Source organism: Cyanistes caeruleus, chromosome 17 (assembly GCF_971803275.1).
Source record: "Cyanistes caeruleus chromosome 17, bCyaCae1.hap1.1, whole genome shotgun sequence".
Taxonomy (NCBI): Eukaryota; Metazoa; Chordata; class Aves; order Passeriformes; family Paridae; genus Cyanistes; species Cyanistes caeruleus.
Genome location: NC_141717.1, coordinates 6,612,421 through 6,628,804, shown reverse-complemented (window position 1 = coordinate 6,628,804; position 16,384 = coordinate 6,612,421). Strand labels below are relative to the sequence as shown.

Below are 16,384 nucleotides of genomic sequence, written 5' to 3'. Positions count from 1 at the left end.
CCCTCGCCTCCCCGCCTCAGCCACCACCAGGAAACAAAGTTCTCCCTCACGAGGACTGTGGTATTTCTTGTATTTATCACGCCTCGCACTCTATTCCACCGAAGACTCTGTGGCATTACTAAAAACAAAACAAACACGTATGGTAGCCCAGAGTGTAACATTACGTGACGAAGTGCGTCTGTCCTGAAGACCTTCTGGGACGGGGAGGCCGGTTTCCGTGAGGCAGACACCAGAGCACAGAGCCTCCGCCACCAGTGATTGCTCCGGGCGCTTTCCTCTCGGGAGAACTGCGGCAAAACGCCCCGGCGAGGGTAGCGAGCGGCTGGGAAGCGTCACCCGCCGAGCCGACCCCTCCTCTCCCGACCTCGCAGCGTCTCTGAGAGAAACCTGCCCCAAGCAGCGCCGCGGACGGACCCGGCCACAACCGCCCCCTCCGAGCCCCCTCACAGCCCCGCCACCCTCCGCCCTCATCGCCGCCCCGAGCCCGCGGCCGCCCCTCGCTCACTTGAGGTGGTCCAAGGAGTGGATGCTGCGGGCGGCCTTCCCGTGCCCGCCGCCCACCCAGCTGCGGGAGCGGCCGAACATGCTGGCGGTGGAAGGCTGCTTCGGCCCGCGGGCCCTACGGCCTCATAGCCCCGCGGGGCGGGCGGGGACCGGCGCGGAGCCTCGGCGGCGGCACGGAGACACAAAGCGCATGCGCGGCCAGGGCACGCCGGAAAGCGCCGGCCCGATCCCGCCCCTGGCCCCGCCCCCGGCCTGCGAGTCCCAGGAAACACCGCGGGGGGCGGGGCCAAGCCCTCACACGGGAGGGGCGGGGCGGGGTCTGTGCCAGGCATGCTTTCGGGGCGGCTCGCTTAGAACAACATAGGGGAGTAAACGTAGCCCGAATCAGAAAAAAAACCCATGAAATGTGAGTGTACCTCCTAAATACGTTGTAATTTGAGGTAAAATTTGGTCCCTGACATTGCTTGTTCGGCTTCCATAACCCAAACGAAGCTGTTCTGTGGGGTCAGCTGTGCGGCAAGACGCAGTGTCAGAAATTCAGCTGCTGACATTTCCCTTGATGAGGTTTATCCAGTAAGGATTTTGAATAGGCTTAAAAATTAAGAACAGAGAGGAAGGGACCCATGACTGTCTTGACCTAGTTTGGGATTTTAAATTTTTGCTTTAGCCAGAGAAATAAAGTAAATCTATGTAAAAGCTGAAGTTTTGTCAGCCAGTATCAAAAATGCACCGAATTTAAAATCCCACCTTGGGTTATAATTTGGTATAGGTAAAGCCTTGGTCAGCAAAGAAACACCTGCACCGCCCCTGAGAGGGCCCGCAGTGCTGCTACGGGAGGGCTTCGGTCACAGCGGAGGTCGTGAAACAACTTCCAGGGGCGAAGGCACAGCCCAAACCTCCCGCGCTGCCCCGCTCCGCAGGCCCCGGGCTGCGGCAGAGCTCGGGCAGGCAGGAGCGCGCAGGCGAGGGCAGCGCAGCGCAAGCCGCCCCCTGTCCCCTGCAGCCCCCGAGCAGCCGCAGCGGGACCCGAATGCCGGCACCGCGGCCGCCCCGCGCCAGCAGCAGCGCGGCGCTGGTAAACAACGGCGGCGTGCGGCGGGTCAGGCGCGGGGCGGGGAGCGAGGGGCGGGCGGGCAGCACGGTCCTGCCGCGCAGGCCGGGCTCGCTGGCAGGTGCTCCGCGCCGACCTCCCAACGCGCCTGCGGGCTCCTTCCGCAAAGTTTGCGGGCGGGAGGAGGAGGAGGAGGAGGGAGACGCGGTGGGACTGCAGCAGCCGGGCTGGAGATGCCGCTGATCAGCCTCCTGCCAGCGGCGGGGCTGCGGCAGCGCCGCTGAACCCGCGCTGGCCGCCCGCCCGCCGGGGCGCCTCTTCCTCCGGGGACTGAAGGGACCGAGCAGGCCGCTCCGCTCTCCTGCGGGGCTCGCCTCTTCCCGGGGTCCGGATTCTGCTCCTTAGGGACTCTGCCCTTTGCTGCCACCGGGGCTGCGGCGTGTAGTCCTGCCCCGCTCCCAGCTCCGCCGCTGCCGTCCGCCCCCCGCGCCGGCCGGGCGGGTCGGTGCCCGCTGCCCCCGCAGCCCCCACGGCTGCATGACCGCCGCGGTCTCCGCACGTCTGGATTCGGTGGAGTCCTGGGCCTTCCATGCGCTGCTGGTGCTGCCCTATATGTTTTACGTGGGCTTGTTCTTTGTCAACGTGCTGATCCTGTACTATGCCTTCCTGATGGAGTACATCGTCCTCAATGTGGGCATCGTTTTCCTGCCCGAGGATATGGACCAGGCTCTGGTGGATCTGGGGATGCTCTCTGACCCTGGCTCCGTGCTCTACGAGACGGACAGCGAGCTGGATGTCTTTGACGGGTACTTGGAGTGACGGCCCAGGGCGCTCCGAAACGACTGAGCTCTGCCGCCGCCTGGCCCGGGGCAGGGGCCCGCCGTGCCCGCATGGCCGCAGCTCCGGGAGCGCCGCGGCCCCGGGGTGCCCTCGCTGCGCCGCGGCTCCTGCGCATCTTCCCTTCCAAATGACACGCTCCCCGCTGGTGCAGGGGCCACAGGGGCGGCCGGGACCCGCTGCCACCGGGCAGGCCCGCAGAGAGGCAGAGGGCTCGCAAGGGAAGTAAGTGATTTCTGAGTGTCCGGCCGGGCACGGCGCTCCCGGGGCAGCGGGCACAGCGCCGGGGACACGCTCCACCGCAGCTCCCGGCACGGGCGAGCGCTGCGGGCAGAGGGCCGGGGCCACCCCCGGCGCTTCCCCCGCCCGGCAGCGCCCGGGGAGCGGCGGGGACAGCGTCCCTCTCCCTCGGGACTCATCTTCCGAGCCACTGCAGCTGTGTTGCTGGGGGCTGCCTGTACAGCCGGGCAGCAACTTTGCTGATCCGGTCCTGAAAGCAGCCCTGAATCGCAACGAGCAACGAGGTTAATATTTATTACAATTCAGAGACCTTCCTCGAGTCAGAAATACATCTTAGTTTGCTGCCCTTTAAAACCATTCTCTTGGATAATGACAAATTAACCAGCTCACCATCTTCCCATTTTAATTGTAGGACGAAGGTTTGCTTGATCAGTTTGGTTTTTGTTTGTTTGGTTTTTTTTTTTTTTTTGTAGTTTTGAGTGACTCTAAAACTCTGGAAATGTAAGGACTTAGCATTTTAAAACACTGAAATGCATTCGGGAAGAAAAATCACTATTTTTAACTAGGACTTTCTGTGCCAAAAGTATGTTAATGAAAACATTCACAGTTTGAATTAAAATGTGTTAGCAAATCTGCCAGCAGATTTTTTAGCAAAATATTGTCTGTAAATCTGAAGACCAGTTCAGGATATCTTTATTTTTCTGTTTGAAATAATGGACATAGGAAATTCACTTACAGTGTTACAAGTATAAACTCGGTGACCACGCTATACAAACACCAGTTAATATCAAACTATTCTAAGCAGTCTTCTAATTTAACAAACCCAAACAAACATTTCCTGTAGTTCTGTCCTTCATATAGGTTAAAATTATCTCCTGAATATTTCTAGTCAGATTCTGTGTAAAGTAGTATTAGCTGATTTTGGTCAATAGTTTAGAATGAAAAATTGGACATTTTGGGGTATTGGAGTAACATTGATTGCACAAACTGCTGAACAAGGCTTGCCCAAAGGCACATGGGAGCCTAACGAGGGAGTGAACAGATTTTGTTGCTACTGAAGAAATCTCTATGCATATAGTCACTGCAGATGGAAGTGTCTATGCCAGCATTTGGTGGTCCATCCCAAGCAACTGGATTAGAATCACTTCTAGAATAAAAAGTGTGGAGCAGTCCTCCCCACAAAACACCACTGACTGCTTTTGTAGTTGTCTCCTTTTTCAGATGGAGAAATAATACACATGCTCTGTATTCCAGAAAAGAAATTCCTAAAAATTAATGGTAATTTAAGCAAAATCTTTGGTGCTAAAAACCATATCCATTTTCTTCCCCAAGGTACCTTTCCTCAAATTCCAAATCTTATGGCTCCAATGCCATTTAGTAGAGGGATTAAAAATACTTTTTTAAATCACTTTTTTCTGTCTAGAATTTGTCTTGATGAGTTGTGTCTAGTTTTCAGGAAGACTTAAGGAGAACACCAGACACAATTTTCCTCTGTGGGTTTTTCCTACTATATGAATATATTATTTGATATGAGCACTGTTCAGTATAGATTAATGGGCTTCTTAAAATTTACCTTCATATTAATGAGATAAGCAGCTCTGGAAACTTCTTGATATTCTAACTATTAAACCCTCCATATCTTTGATATGCAGAAATCAAAATGCAGAGGTTTTCTCAAAGCTCAGAAGTAAGGCTCAGTCTATATCTACCCAGAGCTAATGGAGTTCTTCACAGGTACCAGCTCCAGTCTCGATCTTTCATTTGGAAGCTGTCATGATAAATGGTGTTTTCCACTGAGAATCAAATCACAAATCCCAAAAGTTAGATAAATTCTTAGGGAGCAAAAGATTTACTGTGTTTCATCTATTTCTGTATTTAATTATACTTACAGACTTAGCAACCAGGCCACAAATTGCATAATTATTTAGCTACCAGGCAAAAACACAGTGTTATCCCCATGACAAGGGATTTGAGTTAATATCCTGGTTCCAGGTTTCTTCAGTATTCTGTGCCATTCCTCACCAGTTCCGTAGTAGCAAAGCAGGGAGGAGAGGGTCCTAATTTGGAGCTGTGTTTTCTGCTTTGGGAGCAGCAGTAAGGCCCTGAAAGGGAGGATTTAAATTCTTGTGGTGCCTTGCCTGCAGTGACCCGAGTTTGTGTGAGTGTTAACCCCTGCTCTCCTGGCCTGGGAAGGTTTCCCACCTGCTCTGTTCCCTTACATCCAGAAGTTTTGAAGATTCACAAGACACTGCAGGAAGAATGGGTCTGTTTTGCCAGCAGTGATGAAAAATACATAGGCCTACTCTTTGCATTAAAGAACAGCACATTTTTCATGTGACTCACCAGTGATTTCTGAGAACACCCAAAGAGCTATGATTAGCCTGAGCCAAAACCTTGCAGCGTCCTCCGTGCCTGGGAGAGCGGTGCCTCACACCCTGGGTGAGTGACGTGTGACAGGAAAACAGAGGGGGCAAATCCCAGGAGGCCTTTCTGCAGTATGTGGAAAGGCTAATTTAGATGTAAAAATAAAAGAACACGTGGATCAGAACAGCTCTGTGCTCTCTGGCAGCAAACCCCTCACTTGAATAAACTCAGTAGAAGCAAAATGATGTCCAAGTGTCTGAGCATAATTAATTGTGGCAGAGATTGAAGTCAGACAGATAAGTTAGCAGCTGGAAAATGTTTCCTGGCCTATTCAAATGAAGAAATTCATCTGTGTAAATTGAACAGAATTGAACTTGTTCATGTCATCTACTGTTTTCATGTGAGTGTGCCAGGTTATTTTATCCTATATTTGAAGCACCTTGGAACAAGGTCATATGACTGTTCTCATACTTTAATAAAATCAGATATCACTCATCAGAAAGTACTCCTATCAGAAAGAAAATGGGCAAAAGTAATCAATAATGAAAACTGAATAAGCAAGATTGAATTTATGTAATCTTGCAGTACATGCTTTACCTGTATTTAATAAGATGAATTATGAATATCTTCAGTGAGCAAAATTCATCACTCAAAAACCTGTGACTCAGCACTTCAGATGAATGCCAGCATCTAAATTTTGAATAAAGGAAAAAAAAATAGCTTAACTTCCCAGCTCATCAATATAGTGGCAGTTAGAACTGCAGGCTCAGTGTCTATGGCACAGCCACCCCCTGTGCCTGTGTTCTGAAGCAGAGATGTCCTGCAAGGGACAGAAGAATGATGTCACTAGCACTGTCAGGATACATTTAAATGTATCCGAATCCACTTCCTGACTTTTTTCTTTTCAGACTTTAAATACTAAAAATAATGAGCAGAGTAGTTTGTTACTTAATTTACTTTGCCATTTTCTACTATTTTTCCCCTTTTTGTAGAGATCACCAAGGTGATTTGTTGACTCCATGATATAGGTCAGTTGGCTGTTTTATGAGTTACAGTAGCAACAGGATTAAGTGCAATTGCTATGGTTTTTAGAACTGTGTTTTGAATTTTTAGATATTTTTGTTATTAAAATTAATAGAAATCCAGTGTTCAAACTCATGTGACAGCTCTGCTTTAAAGAAACATGTACTTAACAGGAATTCCATTCCAGATGGAAGGAAGACAAAATCATGGTAAACTATTCAGCTGTCCATACAGACTCATTAACCACAGCCATGGACATTTCTAAGTCATTTTCTATCAAATGCATTTATTTATGAGTAAGAGAGTAAGCAGATTTTTCAAAAACTTTTCCAAGTGGTGATACTAATAATGTGAATTAAAATGAGGCACAGAAATTAGAGAGATGTTCAATTTTGATAGATATAGTTTAGGCCTGAGTATTGCATGTGTTAAAAGTCTCAGTCACAAGTAACTTTAAAGAATCATTTAAAAGTATGTGCATGTGTTAAAAGTCTGTGGTTCTTTCCTATGCAAATCAAGCTTTCTGTAATAAACTTGCTTCAATGGGAGGCAATAGCCAATTACCACTTTTAAGCTGTCAAAGGAATTAAGAAATGAATCTAATTTAATTCTTCATGTTTGTTTCTTCAAGGAGGGATAAAGTGACATTATAGTTCAGCTAATAACTATCCATCCTAAAACAGAAGAAAAGAATAATTTGTTTAGAGACATTTACTCTTGAACTCTTTGCATTTGTCCCCTCATAACGATCCTAGCTTATAAGGAGTACAACTATCCCTAAGGATTAAATATGCACAAGTTGCTAAACCTTTTCAGTCGTTCAGGGAAACTGTCAGACTGTCTTTCTTTTTGCAGTTGAATTTTATTACTTTGGCTACAGATTTGGAAAGAAAAAATAGCTGAATAGTTTGAATGATGCTCTCTGAAGACACAAGTGTGTGTCTAATATATGTGATAAAAAGGGAAAAGACAAATAGGAGTCATATAGGGGAAATAATGTTATAATGGAAAATGATGATGTGCACTGAGTGATGGATTGCTGGGGAAACCCCAGGTTGGTTCACAGACTTAAGGCTAAATACTCTTTTCAGGGCCAGAAAGAAAGAGCCAAGGGTTGCTCAGGCAGGAGAGCCCAAATAGGCCACAAGAACTGAAACATTGCTGCAGAAAGCGAGGAAGTGGAAAACAGACAGTGTCAGGATGTGAAACAGAGTCACACCATGCATCCTTTGCTCCAGCCTGCATTGTGAGGAACAGTAACTTCAAAGGCAGAAATAGCAAAGATGTGACTGAGTTGTTAATGCCAGAGTCATGCTACAGCCATACTGATCAGTGCTTGCAGGTATGTTCTAAGCTATTGAAAGTCCAAGTTCTGAGACTTAAAAGATACTTTAAAATATTTTCTACCTCTTTATTTTCCAGTTTTCTGAAATTTTTGAAGTTTTCTGTTAAAAAATAGGTTCTCATGAAATTTGAGGGACAGATTTCTAATCTGAATATTAGAAAGGCAGGAATGAATATCCTGGCCAAATGTGTAATTTACACCCCATTTAATATCTGCCACAACAAATTACAGTCTTGCCCTACAGCACAATTTGGAACTACCATTAGGCAGCTTTACACTTTGCTTTGGAGGCCCAATACATTTTGCTGTGCTATTTTTAAGTCAGCCTAGAATCTGATCTGCAGTGCAGAATACTAACCTCACTGAACTGTCTGCTGTAGACCAGTTTTCAGTTCCACTTGGAAAGCAATCAGATAAACATGAAATGAGTAACGTGGTGGAGCTGCTGTTCCCCCTTTTCATGTCCTCATTTTAAGAGAAGGATTTTGAGCAGATGTGTTCTGTTAGCAGGTACTGTAGCTGACAGACATTTGACAGAAATGCCTCACTGGACACAAAAGTGCTTCTTGTTTCTGACCTAGTATCTGCAGTAAGTGGCACACAGGAACATGGAAGTGTTGTGATGAGTCAGACCACGATCTTAAAGCCCTGTGTTCCACCTCTGGGAGAGCTCATGGTCCTGACCAAAATCTGCAGGCTGCCTCTGCTTTCCCAAATCCTGGAGGCAGAATTGCAGGATGTTAGAAGGCACATTTCTGCCCAGCCCTTTAGCAAATGTTTTCCAAACCCGCCACCCTTTGCCCACTCTGTGTTATGAAATCCCTCTGGATTTCCTTCCTGTCAGTACAGGATCTGAATACTTGAAAGAGCTTATTTTGTGCAGTCTTGAAAATTTTTCTATTCATCCTCTTCTTTGAGTCAGTAATGGTGATGAATAAAAATTGTTCCCTGGTATACTCTGCTACTGAGTTCTTTCCTACCAAGCTTTATTCTTTGCTTCCAATCTTTTAATCTGCTTTCAATCCATGAAAGAGCCTTTCCCTCAGTCCTGTGTCAACCTGTTTGCTTTTGGCTTTCTGTAATGCCTTTGTTAATGACACTATTGCTCTGTCTGTCCAAGCTCATGCAGAATGTGTGACCATCAGACTTCATTCTTCATTCAGATCCATAAAGGGGAAGGAGGGAGGAGCTGTCCATGCAGCAACTTGCTGCACACAAGACAGAAATGTCCTGAGCTGCAGGCAGCAAGGGGACCTGCTCGTGGTCTGCTCTACCTCAACTCCTCCTCAACACAGACTCATCCCCAGTCACCCCCTCAGAGCTGCACCATTCTACACTATGCTAATTAGTCATCTGTAAAATCACAAGAGCAGATGAATACTGTCACTAGTGCCCAGCACCTTCATAATCCATAGCTCTGGATCTACTTAAAGAAATCTTCTCAGCCTTGTATGTGCCCTTGATGATTGTAAAAAATCACCTCCTAATAGCATGGGATACTTTGACTTGATCTAAACTGGGATAAAGCAATATAACAGTAATTTATTCTTGGCAGTAAGACCAAGAAGTTACCCCTAAGTGTTATTTAGCTCTGTAACTACTTACCAGTGGATCCAAAATAGTTGGAACAATGTGACTCTAAAGTAGAAGAGAAAGTGACCAAAAGCAGGGACTACATCAAATGTAGTCAATGCTTAATTAACACAATGATCAAAAAAATAAAAATGCTCTAATGAATGCTGTCTAGTCAAGATAATGTAGCCAGTTCAAACATCAGTTTTAATTAGTAGGTCTAATGATATCAAATCTGGATAAAATAGGTTATCCCACTGTATGTCACAACTGTTTTTTACCCTTAAGAGCATCCCCTGGTAATTGATGTACCTATCATACCCCTCACACTGGTATCTTTATGGCTCTGTTTAAATTCCCAAGGACTGGTGTGCTCTGACATTAACTGAAACTGTGACACTCATTTCTCTGAATGGTTGTGCAGCTCTTTACTTCTCAAAGAATTATTACCCAGAGTCACAAAAGGATCTGATTTTAAATTTTTTTTTTCTAGTAAGTCAACAACATGGTGCTGTATGTTGCATACTCAGTGACTTTCCTGTTCATTTTAGGTATGAAGGGTTACTCTGTACTTATGTGTTTTCTTTTAAACAGATGCATTAAACACCTGAAATGGATGATGAGCAGGCTAATGGATCAAGTCCTGGAAAGAAACTATACTCTGAAATGTAGAGATGAAAATAAGGAGAACAAGAAGAAGAGTTGTCATCAGACCTTGTCAGTTGTGACTTCTCTTCATGGTCTTTGCCTCTTGTGTGTGCACTTACTGCAGTGTTCATGCACCATACGGGCTTCCATAGGTAATTCTGGGATGGACTACATGAAAAAATAAGATAAACTATGTTCCATTATAACAGAAAATCAGGATGTTACCCAGATTTGATAAACTTTTGAATGAATACCATGTCACCAAAATGGACACACTCCACATATAGCTTAAGCCAGTTTTACAATCACACGTTGAAAATTTTACCAGCCAGTAGTTCAAAGGCAGTGCTTTCTCAGGGGAAAATATGCAGGAGTTACTGAAGGAGGTTCTGTTCAGGGAGTATTATGGCAAGAACTGTGCTAGTAACATATTTTATTTAAAATGAGAGTTTTGAAATAGATCAGAGAGAGAATTTTATAAAAGTCAGGTGGATTCATTATTTAACACAGGATACTTTGCAGATTGTTTAAGCTCACGTTCCTATGTACAGATGTGAAAGCAATACAATAAAGACTGACCTTTTCCATGAAAAATCAAGCATTTGTGTTGGAGTTGTTCTTCAGTTTGTAAAGAAAATAACTGAAATATGCTTTCAAAGAAATTCCAGTTTTCCTATAGGTACCTACAAGTAATTCCAGATTGCTGAGATGGCCAGCAGGTAGGAAATCCTCATGAACAGCTACTTAAAAAATCAGACCTGAACTGAACCGTCAGGCACTGAGGGGGGGAGGGGGGGATGTTATTAGGGCAGGCATTGGACTGGTTTTGTTTTATGGTCATGCTTTTTAGAAAAATCTAATTTTTGTAACTGTTCAATTTTTAAACAGAATTGATGTATCAAGAACATTTTGGGTAAAGAATTGAAAACAATTCTGCTGACACTTTCTGCATGATGTCTGTCCTCTGCAGTCTGTGTCTGCCATCTGCTCCCAGCGTGGGCTCCCCACTGCAGACAGATGGTGTCAGAAGTCTCTTTTCAGCCAGTATGAGGGAACAGGAGGGTGATGGTTTAGATCCCCCATGAAACAATGACAAACTCGTGTATCCTGATACTCCCAGTATGTTCCATTCAAATAGCACATTTTAGCTCCTAGGCAGTAGAAATGAGCTCCCAGTTCCCAAAATTCTGTGGTCTAAATACAATTTTCAGTTGCTTCTGCAAGAGGGGAAGCACTGACACAAACCAAGTAGCATTCCTCCAAGATAGGTTTCATCAGGTGCAGTTTAGGACCTTTGAACACTGACAAGTGTTTTGTTCCACACAATCCCAGGACAGCAATTCAGGAATGAAGTCATTTAGGGCACATTATTCTAACACGTAAAGATACATTTAGGGAAGGCATGTCCCCATTTAGGTACCTATAGAAAGAATACTCAAGTTCATGAATGTGTCAAGCTTGTGTTCATGTACCCATTTGCTACTAACAGAGTTAAGGCTGAATTTTGCTACTGCAGGGGGCATTCTTGCTGCCTTTATAATTACTAATTCGTAGTGCTCACAGAGATGGCTTCACTAGTTTTGCAGGATCCCATTTATGCCTTTTTAAGAACCTGGTTCAGTTTGTCACTATTGGTACTTGGTGCAGTACCTAGGAGTTTAATAAATTCTCTGCAGTGGGTTTGTGCCACACAGTCAATAAAACAATACAAATTTCCTTGAGTCAGTCACTTTGGAGATTCTGAATCTTAGATCAAGATTTCTGATTTCTCAGAACAGCTCAGCATCATGCATTTAAAGGTTGGGGAGAGTGTTACAGGCTCTGACTAACATGATAACACAATCCTTGGCATTTTAGCAAGACTTCTTTGACAACAAAAAGATGGACATAAAGAGAGCGGCATTTTTCTCATCCTGAAAGGTGTTTTATAACAGAGATTTGATCACAACAGCTTCTTAGATGGTAGCTAGTGAATTCAGTTTCTATACACAAGGCACTCTTTTGACAAAAGCATTTTGAGGAGCTTGATGGCATAAGAACACCAGACTTTGAATGTGGATTAATTTTAGAACTTCTAACTGCGAAGATTTAGAAAGGATGAAAACCCCATTTTGCTTTTATTAGCAGGTGGCCTCAGTCAGCACATTTGTATCTCCTGATCCTGAACTTAGTCTGTCATTTGGCATTGCAAGAACTTGTTCCTGTTAAGAAAGAATTATTTCTCAATTTCCAGCCCAGTGCCAGCAGGACCATCCTGTCTCCCTCACACACAGTGCTTCCCATGAACCTGCAATACAAAGCCCCAAGCCTGTTACTGTGGCAGAAACCAGCAGTTGATGTGTGGTTTCATAGTATTTCCAAGAGAAACATTTTCAACGGGTACTAAAAGGTACTGTTAAACACTTTTATTAATACTTTAAAAAAGATGTGTAAAGACAACCAAAACACAAACCAATGCCAAAATATCAAGATTTACAATCGGTACATTATAAATGTACATCTCCCACTAACTCAGAGAACTGCAGTACACCAAACATGATTTTAGCAGTCTAGACAGCATCCTGTAACATTCAGCTGCCTGTGGAATATTTAGCACATTCTCAGACTCAGTCACGGTAAAGTGCAGCTGCAGAATATATCCCTAAAGGGGCATTTGTCATCCAAAGCTTGGTTTAAGAGAAGCCAAGACAAGGGCTCACCACGGATGTGCATGGCTGGAGTGCTGCAGGCTGATGGGAATATCACACCAGATTTGGCTCAAACTCCCTCTCATTCAAGCAGCTCAAAGAGGAGAGAATAAATAAGATTTTTTTATCCATGGCTCTGGCTAGAATTTGGTTAGAGATCAGAACCATGCAGATAGTTAACAGAAATGCCACATTCTAATTACAATCATATTCTCCACAGTGTTTTTCCACCTTGCTCTCTGTTCCTTCACATGTTCTATGATTCTCTGCTCTCAGAAACAATGAACAAGTATTCCTTCCTCCCTTTTTTCTTTAATTTGTTCACTGTCTTTAATTTGTCCACATACCTGATCTCAGGAATCTGCAGGCATTGAAACTTAAGCAGAGGAGTAAAATTTGTTCAAAAGAAAATGAATGTTGTGGTTCTGAACTGTTTAAATGTGGGAGTTTTAAAAGACCAAGAAACAGAGTGTTGGAGAGGTTAGTTGAGAGATTCTAGTTTGCACAGATCCTTGGGTCAGTATTGTCAGTGCTTCCTAGCAGAAGAGATTTCAAAGAGGTTGTTGAACTAACCCTGAGCTAACTGTGAAGTATAAACTTCCCAATTTGTAGCATTTTGAGCATTCCTAGGTTTTTCCCTCCCTTTTTGTGGTACTGTCTCAGACTATCTGGACAGGAAGCCAGAATGGTGCTCCTGACCTGACAATTGCCTCTGCACAATTTTAAGTTCTCTTCATGTTCACAGAGCAGAAATAAAAGAATAAAAGAGACAATTGATTTGCTGTTGCACTCAGCAGAATGCATATTTGGCCCACATATGACTGAGACCAGCAGCATAGACATGATAGTGCTTTGAGATGTGCTTTTGTCTGATTGCCTGGTTACTCATAACTCTGTACCAGAAGGTCACATAAACCACACATAGTAGTGATATCACTGTCAAGTATAAAATTGGTGCTTGTAAACATTTATGCTGCCAGCTGCATTTAAGAAATTACCAATCCAGGTATATGAATTTAAAGTTCTCATTTGAGACAAAGTAAAAACCTTCAAAGATTGTTTGAGGATTTGTGTGCAATAAACTGGCTATTTTTATCCATTTGGATTTCTACAATAATGTTAGAAAAATCTTTCATAGTTTTCACTTTCAATTCTTCTCTTCTTTGTTCCCACCCACCAGTCTTTTTGACAGATTCTGTAACAAGTCATAGAAGATATGTTTCTGTCCCTTCAGGCAGCACTGGTTACTAGTGAAGAAAAGAGCAATTTCTAGATTCACTGATTATTATGAAGAAAAGAGCGACTTTTAGATTCTTGTGGATAATCTTATAATATCAGAATGTTTTCTAGGGCTCGATGATTCTTTTTTATGCTCCTCACCCTAGTGCTTCCAATCAGTCCATACAGATAGGTGAAATCTGTAACTTTGATCTTTGAAAGTCCAAAATCATCAGACCAAATCTGATGGCAGTTACCTCTGGCACCATGAAACAAACAATCAGATTTGATCTGTCAGTGCTTCAGATGTTGCAATTTAAGCAGCTTTCAGTTTACACTTCCATGACTCGATGATGGAATTTTATACTCACAATATCCTGATGGTTCCTGGTCTCTTTTATTGGTGGTCACAGTATCCAGATGCTCTTTTCATCTTTGAAGCTTGATGTTGCTTAACTCTTCTACCACTTAAGTAGAAATACAGCTGGGTCTTTGAATAGCATTTTAAAACTCTATCATTCACCCCATTTTAGCATAGCTTAGAAACTTAAATGTGATATTTTTGCAACAAACATGAAAACACTGATTCATAAAGCAGAAAGAAGACAGGAAAACACAGAGGACACCTTCCCCTCTTCTTTATGACACCTGTAAAATGATGAAAACAGAACATTAGATGTACATCAGATTAACCACCATTAAGATTACCAGAATCATAGATTTGATGAGCTCTGTAAACAGACAACAGTGGCTGGTGGATGTTGAATGTTTCAAGGTTGGGAGACAGGATCCAGAGTTCCTGCTGCTATTTATCCTCAGGGCTAATGCAGGTTTCCTGATAGTGTATCTCTAGTGTCTCCTTTCTCAGGAAGGTAGGGTTGTTAAACAGGACAAAGATTTTATGGACTATAGGCTAGCAAGGAGCACCACAATTTTTCACTGCTGTTGTATAAAGCTGGTCTGTGAAGCTGCCATGACACCTTAACCTTCCACAACCTGTAGCCAGGTCAGTGCCATACAAACAGTCTACATCTGGTGATTACTGCTCTGAGAGCAGGAGTCATGCAAAGGCTTGGCTCACTGCGTGGTCCAGGGAGCCACTGGCAGCTGCAGCCATCCCATGGCCAGGCCCATTCAAAGCATGTCTCATGCAGCTGGTGATCACACTGCAATTTGTTTTCTGGCCATCTAAAGAAAGCTGGAGCACATCTGATATCTGGCTTGACTCTGGCATTCACTGGAATCATTTAATTGATGCAACATGCATAATTTTTTTTTTTAAGAGCAAGAGGAAGCACATGGCAAAAAACTGGGAGCAGAAATCCTACATAAGCCCCTCAACTTCCCATGCTGGATGCAGCTCCTTCAGTCCAGGCAGTCAGATCCTCATAATCATTGACAAACTTATTAAACTCTTCACAATGCAATTACTTAAAGGATTCTTGAAACTCTTCAGGCAGGATCAATGAAGTAAAAGGGGCAGCCACTGGCTAAACCACACAATGAGACTGAGAACAAGGAATGTAGGAGGGAGTGTTCTGCTCTGAGTACAATACAGGTACAGCTGCATAGTGAGACAAGCAGCTGTTGAGGATTTGTATAGAACAAAGGAAAAGTGAAAGGACTTAGTAAAAATCAACACAAAATGAGCTCTGGGGAGTACAGAACTCATCTATTAAACATGAGAAGTACAGAGACCTTTAGATTTTCCACAACAGAAAACAGAAGGTAAGCAGGGCAGCTACCAGTCACTGAATTGGGCTGGACTGGGAGTTCTAGAAGTCCATTTTTCTTAATAAAGTACTTGCAGTCTGTTAGTGCAGGTGCCAGGGAGGTGGTGGATGCAAGGTGAGTGCAGGGAAAGGGGGCCTGATGTGACATTGACGTGTGCCACTGTCTCCAAACTTGCCCATGAACATGTGCATGCTGTTACTATGCCTGCTGCCAGTGAGCCTGGAATCAACAGCTCACACAGAAACAAACCTAGTTGTCTGAAAGAGTCAAGGTTTATGTTACCTCTTTGGAATCCTCTGAATCTACACACTGATCCTGGAGTCCAGCTGGTGAAGGTGTTCAAGAACTCCATAGGGAATGGTGGGATTCCACATCCTGTAAGGACAAATTCAGAAAGGAAAGAGATTTTAAGAAGTGTGCTTTGCTTCACTTTCTTTTAGCATGTTTGATCTGTTTTTGGCTTTTTTGGTTGTTGCTGTTTGTTTTTTAAGTTGTCCTTCCCTTTGACTGTCATGCTATGAAAATATATAAGCTATGGAGCAAAGGAAAATGCATTTTGATTTAGAAAAAGCAGTTCAGTACTCCATAGCCTTATTGACTCTGGTTACAGGACGCAACTGCACTCCTGTCTCTGTAACTGTTCTCTAAGTTTCCATCAAACTCCCTTCCTCTGAATGTGTACTGGTAGCTTCAGAATATTTAACCTCCAATGATGGCTGCTCACTGTTTATCCCTCAAACACAGGGGTGCAGCGCAGAGTGGGTCTGGTTCTCTGGGAGGGTAGAAAATTAACAAAGGGAGGCTCAGTGGAAACTGTTTAAGGTAAGACAAACTTGATTGCCTGGGACCACTGGGAACTAATGCAGCTGAAACCAGAGACAACATTTTTTAACATCTCTGATTTTGTATTTTGGTGTTACCTTCTTTTATGCCTCTTATAAATCTGACAAATACAGAAGGCAGCTTTAGCATGATCTCTAACCCAGTTTTACAGGATGAAGATACAGCAAACAGACTGTCAAGAGACTCACACCAAGTTCTTTATATGGGGACATTTTCGTAGGCTGTCTGTCAGCTGCTGGGCTCCAACACCAGTTATTTTGTTATACTGAACACTGAGGAATAAAAACAACTTTGTTAATCCAAATCAAACGATGTAAT

General features: G+C 43.9%; 3 protein-coding genes across 14 annotated transcripts in view; 1 reads left to right on the top strand and 2 right to left on the bottom strand.

Annotated features, from left to right (window-relative positions):
- Positions 1–768, bottom strand: part of CLEC16A (C-type lectin domain containing 16A) — a 59,970-nt gene extending 59,202 nt beyond the window's left edge. For 5 of the 7 annotated variants that reach the window (XR_015277174.1, XM_086853650.1, XM_086853651.1 and 2 more), the window contains exon 1: positions 506–768. Coding sequence is in view for 4 of the 7 variants with exons in the window: in XM_086853650.1 (XP_086709776.1) it covers positions 506–585 (80 nt within the window). In the remaining 3 variants the exon portion in view is untranslated. Of the gene's footprint in view, positions 1–164; positions 475–505 lie in introns of those variants that run through there. The other 2 variants (XM_023936611.2, XM_086853653.1) reach the window with 2 other exon arrangements.
- Positions 769–1,617: 849 nt separating this feature from the next.
- DEXI (Dexi homolog) lies at positions 1,618–10,182 on the top strand. Its single transcript, XM_086853647.1, has 2 exons — positions 1,618–2,617; positions 9,531–10,182. Exon 1 carries the CDS (start codon positions 2,093–2,095, stop codon positions 2,372–2,374), a length of 282 nt encoding a protein of 93 aa, XP_086709773.1. The 5' UTR covers positions 1,618–2,092; the 3' UTR covers positions 2,375–2,617; positions 9,531–10,182.
- Positions 10,183–11,974: 1,792 nt separating this feature from the next.
- The window catches only part of CIITA (class II major histocompatibility complex transactivator), a 38,067-nt gene continuing 33,657 nt past the window's right edge, over positions 11,975–16,384 (bottom strand). For all 6 annotated transcript variants that reach the window (XM_023936605.2, XM_023936606.2, XM_023936607.2 and 3 more), the window contains 3 exons: positions 16,255–16,338; positions 15,506–15,598; positions 11,975–14,137 (listed from right to left, as the gene is read on the bottom strand). In XM_023936605.2, the coding sequence (XP_023792373.2) occupies positions 15,526–15,598; positions 16,255–16,338 (157 nt within the window). In that variant the 3' untranslated portion in view covers positions 11,975–14,137; positions 15,506–15,525. The remainder of the gene's footprint in view (positions 14,138–15,505; positions 15,599–16,254; positions 16,339–16,384) is intronic.